Source organism: Peromyscus maniculatus, chromosome 14, assembly GCF_049852395.1.
Source record: "Peromyscus maniculatus bairdii isolate BWxNUB_F1_BW_parent chromosome 14, HU_Pman_BW_mat_3.1, whole genome shotgun sequence".
NCBI lineage: Eukaryota > Metazoa > Chordata > Mammalia > Rodentia > Cricetidae > Peromyscus > Peromyscus maniculatus.
In genome coordinates, this window is record NC_134865.1 from 14,707,501 (window position 1) to 14,724,093 (window position 16,593).

The 16,593-nt window shown below is 44.1% G+C and overlaps 1 protein-coding gene across 2 annotated transcripts in view; it reads right to left on the minus strand.

Annotated features, from left to right (window-relative positions):
- Positions 1–16,589, minus strand: part of Brms1l (BRMS1 like transcriptional repressor) — a 39,356-nt gene extending 22,767 nt beyond the window's left edge. Inside the window, exons 1-4 of one of the 2 annotated variants that reach the window (XM_006985252.4) lie at positions 16,261–16,589; positions 11,360–11,450; positions 3,209–3,336; positions 2,372–2,451 (exon numbers count right to left, since the gene is read on the minus strand). In XM_006985252.4, coding sequence (XP_006985314.1) covers positions 2,372–2,451; positions 3,209–3,336; positions 11,360–11,450; positions 16,261–16,402 — 441 coding nt within the window. In that variant the 5' untranslated portion in view covers positions 16,403–16,589. Of the gene's footprint in view, positions 1–2,371; positions 2,452–3,208; positions 3,337–11,359; positions 11,451–14,218; positions 14,851–16,260 lie in introns of those variants that run through there. The other variant, XM_042260595.2, reaches the window with a different exon arrangement.
- Positions 16,590–16,593: the final 4 nt, after the last annotated feature.

A 16,593-nucleotide genomic window follows, 5' to 3' on the forward strand; every position in this document is an offset into this window, starting at 1 on the left:
AGACACCACGCTTAGACAAGAGAGACCCTGGACCTACCGCACAGCAGGGTGACCACTGGCGCTAACAACACACTGCACACCTGGAAGCTGCTGTGAGAACAGCTCCTCAATACTGTCTCCCTCAAAGGCTCACAGGTGGGAACACTTGGTATCCAGTCGGTGGAACTATTTGGGAAGTATTAGGAGGTGTGGCCTTGTTGGAGGAAATGTGTCACTGCAGGGATGGGCTTTGAGGTCTCATATATACTCAAGCTATGTCCAGTGTGGTACACAGTCTCCTTCTGCTGCCTGCAGATCAAGATGTAGAATCTCAGCTCCTTCTCCAGCACCATGTCTGCCTGCATGCTGCCATTTTCCCACCATGATGATAATGGACTGAACCTCTGAACTGTAAGCCAGTCCCAGTTAATTGTTTTCTTTATGAGAGTTGCCATGGTCATGTTCTCTCTTCATAGCAATAAAAGTCTTAACTAAGATACACACATAGAAATCTTAACATATTTCCCTCAGGAAGTAATAGACAAAAACAAATGAAAATAAAGAAACAATGACTTTATATTAACACAAACAAATAAATAGAAAGTTGTTATGAAAAACAAGTTGTTTGCATAGTTTTAAAGTTTACTTAGAGAAAGCTGCAATTCCAATCAAGTGATCCAAGTAACATCATCAATAATGGAACATATCAAAATTGTGCACTCTCCAGCAGAATTCAATAAAAATACAGCATCAGTATTGATATTCCAAATTATAAAACCTTGCTCTTAAATATTAGCAAGTAAAGCCCCGGATTAAATCTTCAGCATCATGAAAAATAAATAAGAGATCTCATGAAGTCAAGGAAAGCCTAAGGAAGTACTCCACTGGAGATAACTAACACAGTGTACTCAGCACCAACATGCAGGCTAACAACTGTCTGTAACTCCAGTTCAGGAGAGACTAGTGCCCTCTTCTGGCCTCCCTGGGCACTGCACACACTTGGTGCACAGCAAGCTAAACATTTTTAAATCATAACACTCATACTTAACACTCATTGGGCTACAGCTAAAGTCTTAAATACATTATTTCTACAGCACAGAAAATATCAATTATTCCTATTTTGTCTTATACATCAAAGACAGTCCTGAAATTTGAAAACTAAATTTCACTTATAAACAAAGGAATGAAACATCTAAACAAAATATTACCAGTGTGCCTGGCATGGTGGCACACCTGTTATCACTGTCTTTAAGAAGCAGAGGCAGGAGGATGGAAACCTCAAGGCCAGCCTGTACTACACAGTAAGCCCCTGTCTCAAGAAGGAAGGAGGAAAAAGCAATAGTCTGAGTGTGGTGCATTAAAGGCATGCACCTTTAAACCAGCACTCAGGAGACAGATGCAGGTAGATCTCTGGAAGTTCAAGGACAGCAGGTCTACATACCTAGTTCCAAACTAAGTATGGATACACATTGAGATCTTGTCTCAAAAAAAAAGCAATAGGGGCCACTGCTTTTATACCTGTTCGGATATGGTATATTAAAATAAGGAGGGTTAGGGGCTGGAGAGATGGTTCAGTGATTAAGAGCACTTGCTGGCCTTGCAAAAGTCCCAGGTTAAATCCCCAGCACCCACTGGTGGCTCACAACCATCTGTAACTCTAGTCGTCCCAGGGAATCCAATGCTCTCTTCCAGCTTCCGAGGATACCAGACATGCACAGGTACACAGACATACATTCAGGCAAAACACATATTTACATAAAATAATATTTTTAATTAAAAGTAGGAGTCATTCTAGAACTTGTCCCCTTATTTATTGTCTCAGCCTTTTAAGATATTTAAGTCTTATGAAGTTATTTGCAAAATGATGATCCTAAACACTGTTCAATATAAACACGACATAAAGAAAATGCACCTATATTTTTTTCTCATAGAAAATGCTACCCTAAAATGTGGACACCAGTTCAGACAGTTAAAATTAATTCTACAGCCCGATGCTCTAGCTGCACTAGGGCATATACATTCTTGGCCTAAAGTTCTATATTGTGCTAGTAATGCTATAATTTCAGTTGTCCGATGACCGATCACTACCTACTTCTCTGAAGTAACAGTCTCAGGCTGTGGCTGCAGCCCAGCGCTGCGGCACTTAGGGCTCTAGGACCGTTTCCAGCACCATAATGTAAATACTTTTTAAAGTAACAGCTGCAAAACTTCTGAAATGATCCCGAGTCTTTCCTGTGCTCCTTTGAGTCCCGTCTCCAGTCCAGCCTCCAGGAGGACTGCGCTCCTTTCCACTCACCCCAGAGAGGAGCTAGAGAACCCCTGAACGCTGTTTCCCTGACTGACTGTTCAGAAGGACTCGGGCGATGCGGTTACAGTGAGTCGGGGACGGTACCTCACAGTGCTGGCGGGAAGCCTGGATCTCACATTCGTATTTGTTCTTCACAGACTCCAGGCAGAGCTCTCTATAGATTCCTGCAACCAAGCACAGTGATCCTGATTACGTTGGCAATACAGTGTCCTCAGTGCTTCCCTACCGCGTCTCCACATAGTTTATAAGACGACTCAATAAGAAAGGCACAAGTGATTCCAACTTTACCCTTGGAAAAAGACTCAGTCAAAACGCATAACAAGGAAGATGAGAAAGTAAGAGTTCGTGAGCTAGGAAGAAATCACATGGCTACTTTTTGTTGTGCCTCATACTTCTAAAAACACTCCTAAATGTTCACTAGAGAATGGTCAAAATAAAAAACACAATCCTTTTCTGATGAAAACAATCCTCAGGTTTCTCCTAACAGAAGAGAGACAGACAATAAACTCTGGTTTCATCGGGCATACATAACCAAAGCAAGAAATGGATACTTTATTGTATCCAAACTAGTCTCTTCAGAGTCCAAAGCTGGAAGGCGACTAACTATGTGAGGGGCAGAACAAGGCAGACCATTTGAGAGTGCTCCCAACAGGCAGAGGCCAAGTGCTGGCCTCACAGGGAACAAGGGGACATAAAACAGGCAGCAAGACCATGCACATGTGCACATGCAGACTGGCAAGCAGGTAACTCTAGATGGGCTACTCAAGGCCAAGTCACAGGTGGCCTGGGGACATAATCAGCTGTCTGAACCGTCAAGGAGGGTGGCAGATACCTGGACCTATGCCATCCGCAACATATTCACCCAAACAACGCCACAGAACCAAAGCGTCACAAAGTGTACAAAATGTCTCACGCTCCTACCTGCGACCTTCGTGCGGATCTGCATATTTTCTTGTAAAGTTGCCAGCGGTTCCAAATACTCTGGTGCTTTACCAGCTATGACCTCTTGGAGCTTTGCATCCACCTGACTCAACCGTTCTTTATAAAGTCTTAACAAAGCAAAAATTAAGACATTAATTAAAATGCCCAACAAAGAAGAGCAACATGCCACCCCCATGCATTACTGTTTTCTAGAAGTGCTCATGCTCCAATAACCTATCAAATGCACTCGGGCCTTGACTGCAATCAGAAAACTCACGTTATTTGACTTTATATACATCGTAATATTCAACTAGATACCAGTCCAAGGTGTTTTTTAAATTGTTATCACTCTTTAGTTACAACAGAAAAATGCAATTAAACTTCAGGCTCAGCGGCCTTTGTCTGGTGTCTAAAAGTACTGGGGAGGGAGTGAGGAAAGAAGATGGACTGGACAACACAGCAAGAGCCATCTCAAAACAATAAAAGTGGAAAAAAGACGAAATGACTATTTTGAGACTCCCAATCTTTGTTTTAAATGGACAACAATAAATCAAATCTAAAAGGAAAGGTTACTTTAAATACTAAGCTTAAAGGAAATAAGGAAATCACTTTTAATAGTTTGGGTATTGATTATATTATTGTCACAGTAAGTAAAGTAAAATGAGCTGGTGGACGAAGAGATGAAGAACGGAAGCTAAGCCCAGCTGGCCCCACACGAGGCCGCTGCAATCCCAGCATTTGGAAACGGAGGCAGAAAGAGCCTAAGTCTGAGGCAGTCTGGGCGATACGATGAGCGCTGCACGGCCTGGACTCTGAGGCAATAAACCACACAGGAGAAGTAAGGAGCCAGTGTGGAGGCACACTCGGGGGCTATGCTAAAAGGCAGAAGCAGGAGGATCGCCAGCTGGAGGGCAGCCTGGGCTACACCTTAGGCCCAGTGAGTAAAGGCATTTGCTACCCAAACTGATGGCCTAAGTTTCACCCCCAGAACCACAGGGTAGAAAGAGAGAACTGGCTCCTGCCACTTGTCCTCTGGCAGACACCATGGCACAAATGTGCACACACACACACACACACACACACACACACACACACACACAAAAAAAAAAAAAAAAAAAAAAAAAAAACCAACCAGAGGACGCAGGTTCAAATCCCAGCACCCACATGGTACCTAACAACTATCTGTAACTCCAGTCTAAGGGGATCTGACACCCTCTTGTGGCCATCACAGGCATTGCACCCATGGTACATAGACATAAATGTGCATAAACCACAAATACACATAAAATAAAAATATAATAAAATCTAAAAAAAATAAATGCTTTCAAAAAGGATGAAATGAAAAATTGGTAAGGGGTCTCTATTGTCCCTATTCACGAATATGCTTACAGATACCGTAGAAAGAGAAAAGTTGGGGAAATCACCTTAATTTAAAGCTAGGAAAGTAGCTTAGCAATAAATATAACACTTACCTAGAATGTACAAGGCATGGGGTTCACTCAGCAATACCAAGTGGGGGAAAAAAAAAACCTTACCAGTTGATGTAATAGTTAGATTATCAAAAAGATTCAATATGTGAGAAAATGTTTATTTCTGAAAATAATTCCATAATATAGGGTTCTTTTTAACAGGAAATCCTATTAATTTTTTTTGTTTGTTTTTGCTTTTTCAAGATGGGGTTTCTGTCTTGGAACTTGCTCTGTAGACCAGGCTGGCCTCGAACTCCCAGACCGCCCTGCCTCTGTCTCCAACAGGTTCATTCTTAAATGGCGAGGCAAGTTTGAGAGTTAACGTAATCAACAGCCCACTTTTGTCTACATGGTCCCTCAGCAACAACAACATAGAGTGTGGTTAACTGTCAAAACAATACTCTCCTACCTCTGGGTTAAAGTTTCCTGGGCTCAAAATACAACCATAAACATATAATGCCAGAAGTATATGATTGATAGTTTTTTTAAATTATAACAGATTTTAAAGAAAACTCACTAAAACGTTGACAGAAAGGTAACACACCTGAAGAACATCAAATATATACAAAATACTGAGAGAGCTCTTTGAATTTTGGATGGAATTTAAATGAAGAGGATATAAATTAATAAATCTATTATATAACTTTTAAAACAGGGTCTCACTATGTTCCCCAGGCTAGCCCGGGACTTTCAATCTTCCTGCCTCACCCCCTGGCACTGGAGTTACAAGCATATGCCATCCTGACCAGCTCATCTACCCTTTCCAAAAAATAGATTCCTTAAAAATCAATAAAAATTCTCTAAGCTTGGGACTCAAGCTCAAATTCAAGAAACACCCTTTGACAGTAACTATCCCATTACAGAGGAAATGCTCAATCATTAGCTCATTGTCAAGTATTCAAATGGATGAGGGCAGCAGAGAGATGGTCCCAGCACCCAGGTGGGGGCTCACAACCATCCCTAACGCTGGGTCCGGGTGATCTAATGCCCTCTTCTGACCTGAGGGCACAGGGCATGCATGCAGGCAAAACGCATACAAAAAATGAATAAATCTAAATTTGAATAATGTTAGTGACTGAAAATGTTAGTGACTGAGAATCTGGTACAAACCCCCCTGTCTTTTGAAGGCAGTGGAAGATGTCACCTACACACTCCAGCTGGGCTGGAGGCTTTATGCAGATCTCTTCAGTGCTCTAGGATTCTAGACCCGGAGGAGCAGCACAATTGTATCATTCCCTATCTCTTCTAAAGCTTGAAGACACCCGACAGAGATACAAAGTATGAGGGGCTAAAAATGGGCAAGGCACTTGGAGCAAGATGGAAAAGCAAAGATTTTAAACCCAATGCAAAAATTGCCTTTTTTTTTCTGGTACACAGTCCTATAAATCAATTCCTCAAGTGTGGTGGTATTCTAATTGTACTGAAATGTGATTTTGATTGTATGTTAATAAATAAAGTTACCCGGGGGTCAGAGCTATTAGAGCCATAGCAAGAGTGTGGCGGTGGTGGCACATGCCTTTAATCCCGTAGATCTCTGTGTGTTCAGGGATACAGCCAGCATTGGAGACATATGCCTTTAAGACCTGGGGGGCTGTACATACAGACAGTGACGAGGCAGTCACGTGTTTGGGTTTACAACCAATGAGAGGGCAGAACAAAATACTATAAAAAGACGGACAGGATATAGCTCTCTTTCGGGAAGCTGGGACACCGCAGAAGGAAGGGTGAGATTTTAGCTCTGAGCTCTGACCTCTCAGCTTTCTCTTTTACATTGGTTCTGTGTTTCTTATTTAATAAGACTGTTGGTTACATCTACACTCAAGAATGAACATTCCGCCGGGCGGTGGTGGCACACGCCTTTAATCCCAGCGCTCGGGAGGCAGAGGCAGGCGGATCTCTGTGAGTTCGAGGCCAGCCTGGTCTCCAAAGGGGAAAGGCGCAAAGCTACACAGAGAAACCCTGTCTCGAAAAACTAAAAAAAAAAAAAAAGAAAAAAAAAAAAAGAATGAACATTCCTGTATGATGATCATGGATGTACTTTTAATACATCCAGAGATGAAAGAAGCTTGGAAGGGGAACTAGTTGGTGATCATAGTTGAACCAGCAAAGCAACGTGGCCCAGGTGAACAAGATTGGATTCAGTGACTACTTGCAAAGCTGTCCCACATAGGAGAACTTACAGCAATCTTCCGTTGCTGGATAGCTCTAAAATACACTGCACAAGATTGGCAGGTAAATCTTAATGAACTGCATAAAAATTCATTTATGAGCTACTTCTGCTAAAATATAAAGACCTAACTTTGGGCCCATAGAAACATTTCAGTGGTTAAGAGTGAGTACTGAAAAAAAAAAAAAAAAAAAAAAGAGTGAGTACTGATCGTTCAGAAGGCCTGAGTTGGTTACTGCACACACGTCAGGTGGCTCACAGCCACTTGCAGGGAAGCTGACTTCTGACCTCCAGGAGCACCTGCACGCCCATGTGTGCAGAGCTACCCCCAACACACCCTGTGCACACATACACATAATTAAAAATAATTTTTTAAAGCATACACACACGGGGCTGGAGAGATGGCTCAGCGGTTAAGAGCATTCACTGGCTGTTCTTCCAAAGATCCTGAGTTCAATTCCCAGCACCCACATGGTGGCTCACAGCCATCTGTAATGAGATCTGGTGCCCTCTTCTGGCCTGCAGGCACACACGCAGGCAGAACACTGTATACATAATAAATAAATAAATCTTAAAAAAAAAATTAAAAATAAATTTAAAAAAAAAAAGCATACACACACATTTGCCTCCTCTTTGCCAGGATGATACTAGATAAACTCCCTATGTTGCCCAAATGGAATCAAACTAATTTTAATTTAAAATTAGCAATGGAAATCTTTTATTTAAAGAGTCTTGCTATGTGGCCTAGGTTTATCTGGAATGGCCAATCCACCTACCTCTCAAGGGTTGAAATTACAGGCATGACACCAAACATGCTAAAATAATGTAAACCTGTACAATAAAATATTATACTGCCATGTGATAGTGGTACACACCTTTAATCCCAGAACTCAGGAGGCAGAAGCAGGCTGATCTCTATGAGTCTGAGAGCACTCACTGCTTTCTCCAGAAGACCTGGGTTCAATTCCCAGCACCCACATGGTAGCTTACAACCATCTATAAGTTAAGTCCAGTTCCAGGAGATCCAATGCTCTCCTCTGGCTTCCACGATACCAGGCACACATGTGGTATACAGACATACATGCAGGCAAAATAGTCATACATAAAAAAATAAAATAAACCTTTTCTTAAAAATTTCTTCTTCACAGATAACCCTACATTGTGTCAAGTTGACAGAAAAAATAGCCAGCACACAAGGAAAAGAAGAACTCCTAAGAGATCCACTTCTGTGGCACCAGTTTCACAAGTGTTCTGGCATTAACAGGAAAGTGGAGGGGTGAATGGAAGTGTGGTGACGCACAGCTGTGATGTCACCTATTCAGGAGGCCGGGCAGAAGGGCAGTGGAGCAGAGGCTAGCATCAACAATTTGGCAAGAGTCCTCTCTCAAAATGGGTTGCTGGTGTAGCTCAGTAATAGAGTGCTTATCTAGCACATGCCAGGCCCTGGATTCAATCTCCAGGACCAAAAGCAAAAAGTAGGTAAAGTGGGGAGAAAAGTTGGTATCTCTTAGGAACCTACCACATGCCAAGCAAATGGCAAAGAATTTTACATACAGCTCCTTGTGGTGGTCTGAATAAGAATGGCCCCCATAGGCTCATATATTTGAATGCTTAGTTGTGAGGGGTTGGCACTACTTGAGAAGGATGAGGAGGTGTGGCCTTGTTGGAGGAAGTGTCACTGAGGGGGTGGGCTTTAAGGTTTCAAAAGCCTAAGCCAGGTCCAGTGTCCTGCTCGCTTCCTGTTGCTCTAAGCTACTTCTCCAGCATCATGTCTGCCTGCACACTGCCATGCTCCCTCACATGAGGATAATGGACTGAACCTCCGAAACTGTTAGCCAACCTTAATTAAACGCTTTCTTTCATAGGAGTCTCTTCACAGCAACAGAACACTGATGAAGACCCTCCTTAATTTTCACAGTGGATTGTGAGATCATGAACAGCATTGTTTTTATGGATGGATGGACTTATTTACTTAAGTGGCTGGACATCAAACAGGGCTTTCTACCCACTGTGCTCAGGAAGCTCTCTACTGAATTCACCCCCAGCACCTTATCACCTTTTCATCTGTTCAGAAAGCCTGATTTACAGTATGGTGGTTTCTCAGAAAACTGGGAATTGATCTTCCTTCCTCAAGACCCAGCTATACCACTCTTGAGCATATACCCAAGTAATGCTCAATCGTAACACAAGGACACATGCTCAACTATTTTAATTATTTATAATAGCCAGAACCTGGAAACAACCTAGATGCCTCTCAACTGAAGAATAGATAAAGAAAATGTGGCACATATACACAATGGAGTACTACTCAGCAGTAAAAAACAATGACATCACGAAATTTGCAGGCAAATATCATCCTGAGTGAGGTAACACAGACTCAGAAGGACAAACATGGCATGTACTCACTCATAAGCGGATACAAGATGTAAAGCAAAAGATAACCAGACTACAACCCACAGCTTCAGAGAAGGTGGCTAATGGGGAGGACCCAAGAGGGATGCATGGATCTCCCTGGGAAGGGGAAATAGCTGAGATCTCCATGAGTAAACTGGGGATGAAGGGGGGCAATGGAGGGTAGGGCATGGGGATGAGAACATAAGGGAATGAGATGATGGAGCTGGAACAGGGACGAAGTAGGAGAGCAAGGAAAGAGATACCATGATAGAAGGAGGCATCATGGGGGTAGGAAGAAACTAAGTGCTAGGGAAGGTCCCAGGAATCTACAAGGATGACCCCAACTTAGACTACTAGCAATAGTGAAGAGGGTGCCTGAACTGGCTTACCCCAGTAATCAGATCGGTGAATACCCTGTCATCATAGAGCCTTTTTCCGGTAACTAATGGAAGCAGATGCAGTGATCCACAGCCAAGCACCAGGCCGAGCTCCAGGAGTCCAGTCAAAGAGAGAGAAGAGGGATTCTATTAGCAAGGGGCATCAAGATCATGATGGGGAAACCTACAGAGATAACCTAACCAAACTAGTGGGAACTCATGAAATTTAGACCAACAGCTGTGGAGCCCCCATAGGACTAGACTAGGCCCTCTGGATAAACAAGACAGTTGTGTGGATTGATCTGCCTATGGGGCTCCTGGCAGTAGGATCAGGATCCATCCCTGGTACATGAGCTGGCTTTTTGGAGCCCAGTGCCTATGGTGGGACACCTAGCACAGCCTTGATACAGGAAAGGGGCTTAAACCTGCCTCAACTGAATGTACCAGGCTTTGTTGACTCCCTGTAGGAAGGCATACCTTGTTGGAGGAGGAAATAGGGGGCGGGTTGGAGTTGGGGTAGGCAGGAGGGGTGGAAGAAGGGAAGAGAGGGGAACCTGTGGTTGGTATGTAAAATGCATAAAAAATTCCTTAAAAATAAAAAAAATAAATAAAAAAAAGAAAACATAGAGTCATAAATTAAATAAATAATAAAGAAAGCCTGATTTAGGAGCTGGAAAGATAGCTCAGCTGATGGGACTTTGATTCCCAGCATTCAAATGGCAGCTCACAATCATCTATATGTAATTCTAGCTGCTGGGGATCTAATGCCCTCTTCCTGGCCTCCATGTGCATGTGATACACAGACACACATGCATGAAAAACACACACGTGCACACGCGTGCAGCAAACACACACACACACAAAGAACAATTTTCTAAAATGCATTCAAATCTGATTCAGAGCTCTTCCACTCCGTAACAATTTCTCCAAAGAAAAGAGCCTTTAGTGGAATGCACATGTAACACCAGAGGCAAAAGGCCAGACTTCATTTGCTAGTTTTTGATAAACTACGGGAACAAAAGCCTCTCAGAGCATCAGTTTCCTCACTATTAACATGGAAGACTACCCTCCAACCTTACAGAGCTGTTACAAGGAAATTAAGTAACACACGTGAAATGGATGATATACACCCCATTCAATGTTAAGATATAAAATCGAATTACCAAACAGAAAATTGGAGGACAATACTCTATTTTATTCTCAAATTTTAAACACGGTCTCAGTCTGGTGGCACCGAGCTGTAAACCCAGCTACACTAGAGGTAAGGTTAGAAGAATCACAAGCTCAAGGCCTGCCTGAGCTACAAAGGTGAGTTCAAGACCAGCCTGGCCAACTTAGCCAGACCCTGTCTCCAAAGAAAAAGGAGGGATCTGAAGCTATAGCTCAGCGGCAGAGCACCGACTTATCATGTGCATAGTTTCGTCTCCAGCACCAGAGGGGAAATCTTCAGCCAATTATTTAACAAAGGAACAAATAATGCAGACTAGGACCAAGGGTGCAGCCACGCACACACTTGAAGCGCCAGCACCCACACGCCAGTCACCTACTCCATCCCACCCCCAAGAACTTCTCGCCTCAAAACGCTGCTTAGTTAATGAGGTCTCCTGACGCCTCCTTCAGATCAGATCAGTCTGTTCCCATAAAACACAGAAGGGAACACAGCAGAGACAATGGAATCCCTCTCATGCTAGCAAAGATGCCACTGAGACTCAGGCGACAGTGACCTCCTGCGACTGGTACTTACTGATCTTTGAGGTCTGTAAACTGTTTCTCAAGATTGGACATTTCATCTAGACATTCCATTCTTCTCCTTTCACAGTCTTCGTCATCCATTTCTGTCAATAAAAAGACAAAACGGGAACTATCAAAGGTCAAACGCTAAGGCAGGCCTGGGAGCACTCACAGGCCCGGGCCCCAGAGCTTGCGAGGTACAGGCAAGAGGGTTAGGAGTTCAAGGCTAGGTACAACCGTAAGCCACATAGCAAGTTGGAGGCCAGCCTGGGATACATGAGACCATATCTCAAAAAACAAAAAAGATAAAACTGTTTCAAATATATCTGAAGTTAGTCCAAATAGAAAAAAAAAAATGCTGTAATTTGAAGTTGGACATCCAAGGTCTATATTAAACCTTAAAGGAAAATAATCTTTATCCAAAATAATTACCACTATAGAATTAATTTAATGACAGATTAGTTAAAGCTCCAGCAGTCTCTAGAGCTCCTGGTGTTTATCCATTTTTTCAGTCTTCTTAAAGGACTTTAAAAGCTATGTCAATTAAGTAATTAACCCACTTTTGGTTTTACACTAATTCTTGAGAACTTAGCACCAAAAATGACTATGCTCATAAAATGTCACTAGTCAAAAAACACATCTGGAATTCTTTCTTCACAACTGCAACGTGTCAGCTATGGTAGCACATGATTTGTAATCCCAGCACTAGAGAATTTGAGGTGGGAAATGATAAAGTTTCAAAGCCAGCCTGGGCTGAAGAAAAAAAAAAGAAAACCAGAGCTGGAAAGATGTCTCAGAAGTTAAGAGTGAATACTGCTCTTGCAGGAGCCCCAAATTCAGTTCCCAGTATCCATGCTATGGCTCACAACTGCCTGTAACTCCAGTTCCAGGGGATCAGATGCCCTCTTTTGGCCTCTAAACACACCATACACATACACATGATTCAAATTTTTTTTAATCCTAAAAATAAATAAATAAATAATAAAAATGAAGATGGAGGTGGAAAAGTCACATGGCTGATTACCCCATCACAATAAAAAAAGCAACTAATTGCTAGGCAGCTGGCACAGGCCCTTAATTCCAGACTTGAGAGGCAGAGGCAGGTGGATCTGAGGTAGAGGCCAGGTTGGTCTACAGAGGGAGTTCCAGGCCAGCCAAGGCTACACAGTGAAACCCTGTCTCAACAACAACAAAAAACAAACTAATCCCACTACATGGAGCTTAGGGAATCCTATGCTGACACTCATCCTCTCACTGTTCCCTCTCTCTACATCACTGTCAGTCAAAGGGAGAGAGCAAAGGAAGCAAAAGGTAAGCCAACTTTTAAAGACAGCAACCAGTAATTACCAGGTCTGTCCCATTCCCCCATCTTCTATTTTTATATCACATATATGAAACACATCAAAATAGATCTGCATCTTGATCTTCATCAAAGAAAGGGTCAAACTATGAGAAAGAGTCACAGCATGTATAGTTATTTTCATATAGTAAGGAAGTATATGATGATAATTTTCTAAAACAAATTGAAGTATCTCTGCTTCTTGATAGCCTCCTCTGTAGGTCTTCAAAACTCAACTGGAGATCTAACTCCACGTACAGCACAGGCCCAAACTGTTCAAGGGTTTGGCAGGGAGCAGGACATGACAGGGACACAGGATCGCGCGCACGCGCACACACACACACACACACACACACACACACACACACACACACACACACACAAAACACTTGGTCCCTCAGAGCTTCCTATCTTCCAAATTCTGTAGGAAGTTTCTGTGTCCCCAGGATCTGCTCAGTACCAGGTGAAAGAGGAAAAAATGAGACACGTAATATGCCTCTAGGTGTGGTAGAATAAAGATGGTCTTAGAAAAAGTAAAACTGTAAAATGCATTTAAACGATATACTTGCACTTAAAAAATTGACTTTTAGTTCAAATCACTATTATGATCTTTGTAAATTATGTTTTTTTTTTAGAATGAGTTTTTTTTTTGAACATGTTAAAAATCATGGCAATGTAAATATTAGAAGGAAAGAATTATAACACATTTAATGGGAACCTGGCTCCCATTAAAACCCAAGAAGAACATGGGCCAGAGAGATGACTCAGAGGATCTGAGCACCTAACTGTTCTTGCAGAGGACCCAGACTGAGTACCCAGCACCCACACTGGGGGGGCTCACAACCACTTGTAACTCCAGCTCCAGGAGAGCCAACGCCCTCTTCTGGACTCCATGGGCATCCTCACTCATATACCTGTACCTACACACAGACACATACATATACACATAATTAAAAATAAAACCTTAAAAAACAAACAAACAAGAACACTTAATATTAAAATGCTTTGCTCCTGGGCTACATAGCACAACCCTGTCCTCTATATCCCACCAAAAAAAAAGAACATTTTTCAGATCCAAGAACTGTATTTACAGAGTATAAATGTGATTTATAATCCCTACTTCATGTTAAGTAATTCGCTAATTTTAGCTGGGCGGTGGTGGCACACACCTTTAAATCCAGCACTTGGGAGGCAGAGCCAGGCAGATCTCTGTGAGTTCGAGGCCAGCCTGGGCTACCAAGTGAGTTCCAGGAAAGGCACAAAGCTACACAGAGAAACCCTGTCTCGAAAAACCAAAAGAAAAAAAAAAGGAAAAAAAAAAAAAAGAATTTACTAATTTTGAAGTCTCACCTTCTTATCCCAGGCAGGTTCCAGTGTTACATTTCCATCTGTCAGTTCAGACATTCTTACATAAACAGACGGAATACTCAACATGATCCAAATACTTTATCCTCTATCTTCAACTCAAGTCTTTTCCTTTCCGTTAGTGCTGATGCTACCCACACCTCTCCTGTGTCTGAACTTTCCTCTTACCTTCACTCCTAAAGTGGGACTCCTCAACTCCGTCTTCAGCGTCTTTGAAATCTCTCACAGCTACAGCTTTCTTTGCCTTTGCAAGCTTGCTGGTCTCCCAACCAAACTGGTTTTCTCATTTCTCCAACAAGCCTTGAACTCTGGCCTTTGCACCTTTCCTCACATTCCTTCTCCTATATGAACTTCCACCTTAACTATCCCAACCCAGATGCTTCAAAATAAGGCAATCCCTTCTTCCTCGCGTAAACGTGCTGACCACTCAATTCTGGGAGTGTTTCCTCTGCCTCTGAATGCCTCCAGCACTGTGTACATCCAACCGTTTATTTGGCAACTTACAACAGTATTTCTAGATATTCTTATTAACTCTTTGAGAATTGTACAATGTATTTTGAACATATTCGCTCCCCCTCCCCCAACTCCTCCAGCTCCACCCACCTCCCTACCAACTTCAAGTCCTCCACTTTTCCTTTTTTGGAAAACCATGTAGGTCAGTTTGTTTTACCCAGCCATTCCTGGGTTGGAGCCTGCCCTCGCATGGGGCTGACCAACCAGGGGTCATGCTATTAAAGAAAAGTGACTCTCGGCCAGGCGGTGGTGGCGCACGCCTTTGATCCCAGTACTCCGGAGGCAGAGGCAGGCGGATCTCTGTGAGTTATAGCCCAGCCTGGACTCCAAAGCGAGTTCCAGGAAAAGGCGCAAAGCTACACAGAGAAACCCTGTCTCCGGAAAAAGAAAAAAGAAAGAAAAGTGACTCTCTCCCCATACTCTCAAACACCAACAGCTTCCTCAGCCAGGGGTGGAACTCCACGCCCACCTCCACCCCTTCATCCTGGGATTTTTTCTGGATTCAGTCTGCTCAGGTCTGGTGTATGCTGTCACAACTGCCGTGCGTTTGTCTCTTTGACGGCTCTGTTGAGTAAGGAAATCACTGTTCTTCACCTGAGACAAGATAATACCTCTATATATTTACACCTCGTGCTGAGTCGTGCCCAACACTGAGCAAAAAGTCTCCCTCATAAACATTTACTTTTGGGTGGCTGACTATTGCCATTACATTCTTCCACGGAGGGGTGTACTCTGACAGCAAGCCCGAAAAAAAAGGTGTGGTGCGACAACACACGGTCGCTAACGTGTTATCAATGCTTCCCTTAGAAACATGGCCAAGACCAGGGTTAGCCGAAGAAACCCTTCTCAGTCTCCATCATATGGTCCGACAGAGAAAGATGCAGAAAAAAAATCACCAATACCGATCATTTCTGAATGACAATTATGAAAGATTCGAAAAACGTATTTGTAATGTTAATCTACCTCCCCCATCAAAAAAAAAAAAAAAAAACATAAAATATAAATAAAGGAATCAGAAACTGCCCAGAGTTACAAAATCATGAACGCTAGAAGATTCTGGGAATCTGGGAACTGCCCACATCGTCCAGATTTTAAAAAAACAAAACAAAAAAAAAAAAAACGTGAAGATTCGAAATCCTCCCTCAGGCTGGTCCCTTCTTGGTCTTGGAAACTTTGGGGACCTCCTATGAACGGGAGGGACAGTTGCCAAGTTAGTCCCCTCGAGAGCACCGATGACCGTACTAATGACAAGCTGACCTACAAGCAAATGTTAACGAGTTCCAAGCCCGCCAAGGACCAAGGCAAATCCATCCTCGGCGCCCCCGACACACACACACGCTGACAAGGGTGGCGGACACGGGACTTTTCCACGGTCTTGCAGACCAGCCGGCGGGGCATTCCACTCCCGGGTGGGTAGCCCCAGGGCACCGCCAGGCGACCGTGGGACAGGGCCCCACCCGTGGACAGAGCCCCCTCGGGTCCCCACAAGTCAGCGCCCGGCCCGCCGAGCCGGACGGATGGAGCCCGAGCTGGCGGCGCCCCGCAGCTCCCGGGTGCCGGAGGCCGAGCCAGTCCCCGCCCCTTCCCCGTCTCCCCGCCCCGCGCTCGCAGCAGGACGCGCCGCCCGGCGTGAGCTCCGCGGCCTGTCGCGCGCCGGGCGCTGGGACCCGGCGTCCCTGCCCAGCCGGGTCGCGCACCTGAGCTGTCCCCATCCTCGGAGACCGACGAGCTCTCGGTGTCCTCGTCTTCGGAGCTGCTCCCCTCGTTCTCCGCGTAGTCCACCTCCATCTCATCGTGATGATTCGTCTCCTTCTTATCGCCTCGGGAATGGACCGGCATTTTCCAGCCGCGCCGTCGCTTCCCACTCCCTGCTCCCAGCCCGGCCACTGCCGCTTCGGGGAAGGGCGCGCCGAACGCCCCGAATCACCCGGCCGCAGAGCTCGCTCCGAAACCCTCGACTCCTCCCCACCCCCGGCCCGGGCCTCACAACCTAACCCGCAGGCTGTGCGCTCCGAGCTCTGCCATTGGCC